Source organism: Meleagris gallopavo, chromosome Z (genome assembly GCF_000146605.3).
Source record: "Meleagris gallopavo isolate NT-WF06-2002-E0010 breed Aviagen turkey brand Nicholas breeding stock chromosome Z, Turkey_5.1, whole genome shotgun sequence".
NCBI lineage: Eukaryota > Metazoa > Chordata > Aves > Galliformes > Phasianidae > Meleagris > Meleagris gallopavo.
Window position 1 is genome coordinate 53,423,516 of NC_015041.2, and position 5,965 is coordinate 53,429,480.

Genomic DNA, 5,965 nt, shown 5'->3' on the forward strand with positions numbered 1-5,965 from the left:
TTCCTTCCCCCCTTCCAGCTTCCTGGAACATAGCCTATAGTGAGACTGCACAGAATAAACAGCAAAAAATCGTGGCTTCATATATCTGCACAGCTGTCAGAATTGAGAAAACAAGCAAATAAACAAACATCGCAACTGTCTACTTAATTGTTTCCTTTCATTCCACTCTGCATTCTTGGCAACCTTGCACTCACAAGTTTAGCCATCATTTAACTCCTACTGTCCCTCTTTTGTGATTGAGACTAATGAATTCCTTCAAACCAGTTTTATCCACAGAAAGAAAAGCAGAGAACTATTTACAATAGTCTCCTGCCGTTTTTGTCTTGTTCAGGATTCACCTTTTAATGTAATGGCTAGCCAAGGTAGTTTGGAATAAATCATTCTAAGTCAGATGCGTTAACTAGTCATTGTTTAATGAAGCAAGCCAATCCTGCAATGGAGTAACATCTTTGCTGTTAAAAAAAGCATGCTCTCTGAATTGACCACTTTCTAATCAACAATAGCTTGAAGACCTCCTTGCCTTTCGTTTGCTAATGTATAATCACCATGGGTATCTGCTGTTGAAATTCCTAAGAGCTAGTTATCACTTCCTGTAAAAAAACACACACACACACAAACACACACACACACAAAAACCCACTTCTTTTGGATGAGGTTAAGTAGATGTTCAACGTGGAAGCTGCTGGAGGCAGACCACTGTACGTTTCCAGCGAAAGTAGAAAAGGTTTTTGGACCTTATACTAATAACATGAGATACGAGTATATCTCATAATATGAGTAATATGAGAACATGAGTGGCAAGCTGTTGGAAAATGTAAAGAAGTCATAATTTTCCTGTTAGTAACTCAAAGAGGGAATACACTCCTGGATATAAACTACTTCTCAGTGTTCTGAGAAGCATTCAAATGTAGATAGTATTGCTACCCGACGTCCCTTTCAGTCTGGGTTACCCCATAATCCTGATCTACTGTAGAAAGGAGACTAGAATATCATTCTTCAGCAACACCACTGCATTCTCATTAGCAGAAGACTATGTTGTTAATCACCCTGCAATATTATAGAGACAGGGAGTTATGATTGAAGTACCTAATTATCAAGAGCAAACGGTACAGAACATGTCAGTCAAACAAATAAACTATTTCTGCAATAACAGGATAACATATAAACCTTCTTCTGACAAAAAGCAATGAAGAACTGTTTTTTGACTTCTCAGTGTTCTCAGTTTTCCCATTATCTTGCTATTACTTTTCTGAAAAATAGATTACGATCAAGAGCTATAAAAAAAAGAACAGAGCTGAAAGAATTTTCAAAATAGCACAGACCTTTCATCAAAATATAGGCAGAGTTAAGTCATCAGATAATATATGCAAAATAGCTTCTTACATCAGTCTCCAGTCAAAAAATAATCCTACACAGTTTGAATCGAGAACCTAATAATTCTTCAGATGCTTTTTGACACAATGCGAGCAATACCTCCAATTAATAATGTGCTATTTTTTAATATATAAATGGAGTACTGCATATGATGCATATGAATAGAATTTACGATACCTGTCCAAAGTTAATAACACTGTTTCATTCATTTCAGGTATATCATCAGCTTTAATAGTAATGTTGATTGTAGTATCACTTTGTCCAGATAAGAAAATGACAGAGCCATTAAAGGGACTTATATCATCGTGTGTTACTGCCTTTTGGTTGATACCAGAGGGTTTCAAACTCCAGAACACAGTTGCTTGACCATCAGTCCCATCTCGATGCAATGCAATAGAAACCTATGAAACGTGAATTTGTTGTGACTAGATGGAAAAAAAATTACTCTTTTGTAAATTACTATTTGAATATAAACATAAAAATGTTCAACTTTTTTTAGATATAACTTCATACGTGATATCAAAATATGGATGAAAGTGTATGTACATAAAACCTTGAACTAGTTATCAGGCACTTAGTGCAGATGACAGATTATTCATACCGCAAATCACTAAGCAACCATACAAACATATACATGACAAATTTTACGAATGTGCACTTCTTCAAAACATAACCTACATTTTAAACATAACCACCATAAATTTACCTTGGAATTACAGTTCAGTGCAATTGTATTTAAGGCTATTACCAGTTCTAATTTAAGAATGTGAAGTGATTGTATCTGATTTGGGATTTATATTGATACTTTCCATTACTATGTTCACAGTTGGTGAGACTGAAAATATCTGTAGTGTCTTTTGATCTGTGAGCATTAAAGGTTAAGCCATTTTAGATGCTTACTGGTTTTAGGTAACCACAGAGAAAACAAAGGCCAGTTTCACTTTTCTGTTATTTAATAGATATTTTTACAAACTTTTAATTTATTTTTTTTTTTTAAAGCAAGGTGATGTTTGGGATTAGGCATGATTTGGAGGAATGGTAACTTTTAAATTCTATAGTAAGTATAGGAAACTATGCTTTCAAGTGAGTTTTCCATAGCAATGGACAATGTAAAAAGTCTTACTTACCTCTGTGGCAGGGGAATCTTCTGGCTCAGAAAGAATAATCGGAAGATTGCTAATAAAGCCTATTTCTCCATTTGCAATGTCAGGAGTAATCCTGAGAGAAATATTTCGAATCTCACCTAGTCGAGGACTTACAGAAGGGACCAGAGGAATTTTATTCACTAGTTCAACTCCTTTGAGCTGTAGGGAAAAGTAAGACCAAATCGAGAAATGAGGAGCCTTAATAACAAGTCAGAACAGTTCTGATTTCAGGATAATTTTCAAATGCAAGTAGCATATAATTTCAGAATAAATTTATCTTGCTAACAGCCCTGCTGTCTACTAAGAAATTTTTGTAACATGTCAAAGAAATTAAGTGGGTATTGTTGAGTGGTCAGCAGAACGCTACACTTCCCAGACAAATCATGTGAGCATACGTAACTAAAGAGGAACCTACTCAGAAATGGAGACTGACCCCTCTACATCAGCTATACTAGGCCTATTAACACCACTGATTTGATCAATGCCTTGCACTGATTGCATAAGTATTTGTGCTGGAAAGCTCCTCTGATTATATTTGTTCAAACAAAAATAGTTTTATGGTTTTACAGGAAGTAGTGGGGGCAGATTTAACTGCAGATGAAAAAATGAGTAACAAACACCTATAACAATACCCAAGACATTCCACAGCAGTACTTCTGAACAATAATTTGCTAAGTTACACAAAAATAACAACAAAAATCCAATGAAAAAAATGGAAATCTTAAAATAGTTTTTTTCTTTCTATGTTTTTTCTGAAAATATTTTTTTTTCTGTCAAAAATTGTTCTACTACATTTTTCAGACAACTTTAACTAGTAATGACAAAAGTTCTCTTCTTATAAATTCAGGTAGAAAAAAATAAAGAAAAAAAAAGCAGCAAAGAAAATTATACTGGGAAAACGAAGAAAAAAATCAAATTCTCTAACCAAACTCATAAATAAAGGTAAAGATAATATAAGTTTGATGATTTTTAATTTACAGAGTATAATTAAATGAAAGGGAACAAGTTCTATTCACTTTCTTGTTACTCCTGAATTTTGTCTTGCTTCTCTAATTTAAGAACCTTGTTTTGTTCAATTCAAAGCCAGGAGATTGACAGAGAAACAGAACTCAAAAAGCAGGCAACTGTCAACACTGACCTCATTTTGTAAAATTCTGTGATTGATACTCAAATCCTGGGTGGTTTTTTTTTTTCCTTAATTTGTAATTATTAATGATTAAGAACTTTTTATGACATAGTTACAGAAGCTGTTTCTTTAAAAAGGAAAATCTTTGCATTAGAGCTAAACTGAGCTTTTTATTTAGAAAAGAATGGTCATTTGAATTACACTCGAGGGGAAGAAGAGAGTACTACACTACACTGATCATATAAAATAGGCTAAAAAAAAAAACACAGTTGTGATACCTGTATGAGAAAATGAGCACCATTTTGAAGAAATGCATCATTTCTTATTGGTATATTTAGAGTTTCGTGTGTTTTTCCTTCTGGAAATGTGAGAATGTTGTTTCTAGAGATATTTAGAATGCCATCTTTTGCTCTCTCAGGATCCAGATCTCCAGCTGGAATATACAGTGCAGTATAAATTAACTGCACATCTCCAACTGTTCCTCTCTCCCTTGCAAAACTCAAGGACAAAAAGCGTCCTGTTGGATTACTTTCAATCTTCTGATTCTCCAATGGGTAAAACTTTATCAGGCCATAAACATCATCACTGTCCTGAATGTAAAACAAAAGCTGCAAAACAGAAAACAATTACGATTATTTAGTGTTACAATTACTATACATCATAGTTTTCATACTTTCGTGAAAGTATGTCCATTCACCATGCATTTTGCTCCTGAGCAAATTGGCACTCAAGAAAGAAATCAGGTTGACAACCCCAAAGTATTCTTTGTGCACAAGCAGCAATACACTGATAACAGCAAATTTCCCACCATGCTTCATCTATGTCTGAATGAGCTTTGAATACCTGATATTTTGGTTCAGTAGCCAAAGTGAAAAATTTAATTTCACTCAGCAAATTCTTTTCAATCATACGCTATAAAAGCAGAGAGTTGAGTCACAAATGTCAGTAATGCTAATAACCCTTTATTTAACAGTTCAGAGGTTATAAGTCTTAATCACCAAACCCTCCTCTTGTGCTACTCTGTGTAGAATATTCCAATATTAACTGCAAATAAGCAAATGGAAATAACTTTTCAGCCTTCTCTTAGTAAGCAGCTAATCAAGACAGCATTTATGTAATGCTGCATATAATGGAAATAATCTAAGCTGAATTCTACTGCATTAAATAACTCAGGCCTTTTTATAACATGTTAAGCCAAAGAACTTGAATGTGGCTCTGTATACAAAGAGTACATTAGGTTGCCTCATTTAAACTCAATAACTACTTCAGCCAGTTTAGCCAATCCAACAAAAAATGTGAAGTCTCTACTGAAAGGTCTGAAAGTAAACTTACCTCAGATGGTTCACTGACTTCTGCACCTCCTTGTACAGTATGAGCTAGGAGCTGCAGAAGATAGGGCTCTGCTTCTTCTGGTATATCATCATTAAGAATGTTCAGAGGAAGTGTAACCAGCATCTGTCCTTGATCAAAATATATTTCCCCAGTCTCTGGAATGAGGTCTGCAGTCACAGGTGAGGGATCACTGCTATTTCGGATTATAACCCAGGTCACAGAAACGTTTCCATGTGTTCCACCATTTCTTACTATTGTGATCCCTTCAAACCTATGGTTTGGAATGAAACAAAAGCTCACAACTTATCATTATAATTAGTATTTGCTAACTAGTTATTAGTTATCCATGTACTGGAAGATGTACACTGGCTTCAGTGGAATAAGTCAGGCAGAGAATGGCTTGAGAGCAGCACTGAGGAGATAGCTTTGGGGCTGTCTTTTGATGAAAGCCTCAACGTGAACACTTGCAGCCCAGAAGGCCAACCATATCCCGGGTTGCATCAAGATAGGCATGACCAGCAGGGCGAGGGAGATGATTCTGCTCCTCTACTCTGCTTGGGTGAGACCCCACCTGGAGTACAGCATCAAGTTCTGGGGCCTCCAATACAAGAAGGACATGGAGTTGCTGGATTGATTCCATAGGAAGGCCATGAAGATGATCAGGGGGTTGGAGCACCTTCTCTATAATGACAGGATGAGAGAGGGCTTTTCAGCCTAGAGAAGAGAAGGCTCTCAGAGGACCTTATAGTAGTCTTCCAGTACCTGAAGGGAGCCTACAAGAAAGCCAGGGAGGGACTTTTTATAACAACATATAGTGACGGAATGGGAAATGGCCATAAACTGGAAGAGAGTAGATTTAGACTAGCCATTAGGAAGAAATTCTTTACTGTGAGGGTGGTGAGACACTGGAACTGGTTGCCCAGAGAGGTTGTGAATGCCCCCTCCCTGGAAGCATTCAAAGCCAGACTGGATGGGGCTTTGAGCAACC

The 5,965-nt window shown here is 36.1% G+C and overlaps 1 protein-coding gene across 4 annotated transcripts in view; it reads right to left on the reverse strand.

Moving 5' to 3' along the window:
* Positions 1-13: 13 nt before the first annotated feature.
* The window catches only part of LOC100548833 (adhesion G-protein coupled receptor V1-like), an 18,556-nt gene continuing 12,604 nt past the window's right edge, over positions 14-5,965 (reverse strand). For 3 of the 4 annotated variants that reach the window (XM_019610616.1, XM_010726063.2, XM_019610618.1), the window contains 4 exons: positions 4,978-5,248; positions 3,924-4,253; positions 2,502-2,678; positions 1,308-1,775 (listed from right to left, as the gene is read on the reverse strand). In XM_019610616.1, the coding sequence (XP_019466161.1) occupies positions 1,491-1,775; positions 2,502-2,678; positions 3,924-4,253; positions 4,978-5,248 (1,063 nt within the window). In that variant the 3' untranslated portion in view covers positions 1,308-1,490. Of the gene's footprint in view, positions 1,048-1,307; positions 1,776-2,501; positions 2,679-3,923; positions 4,254-4,977; positions 5,249-5,965 lie in introns of those variants that run through there. The other variant, XM_019610617.1, reaches the window with a different exon arrangement.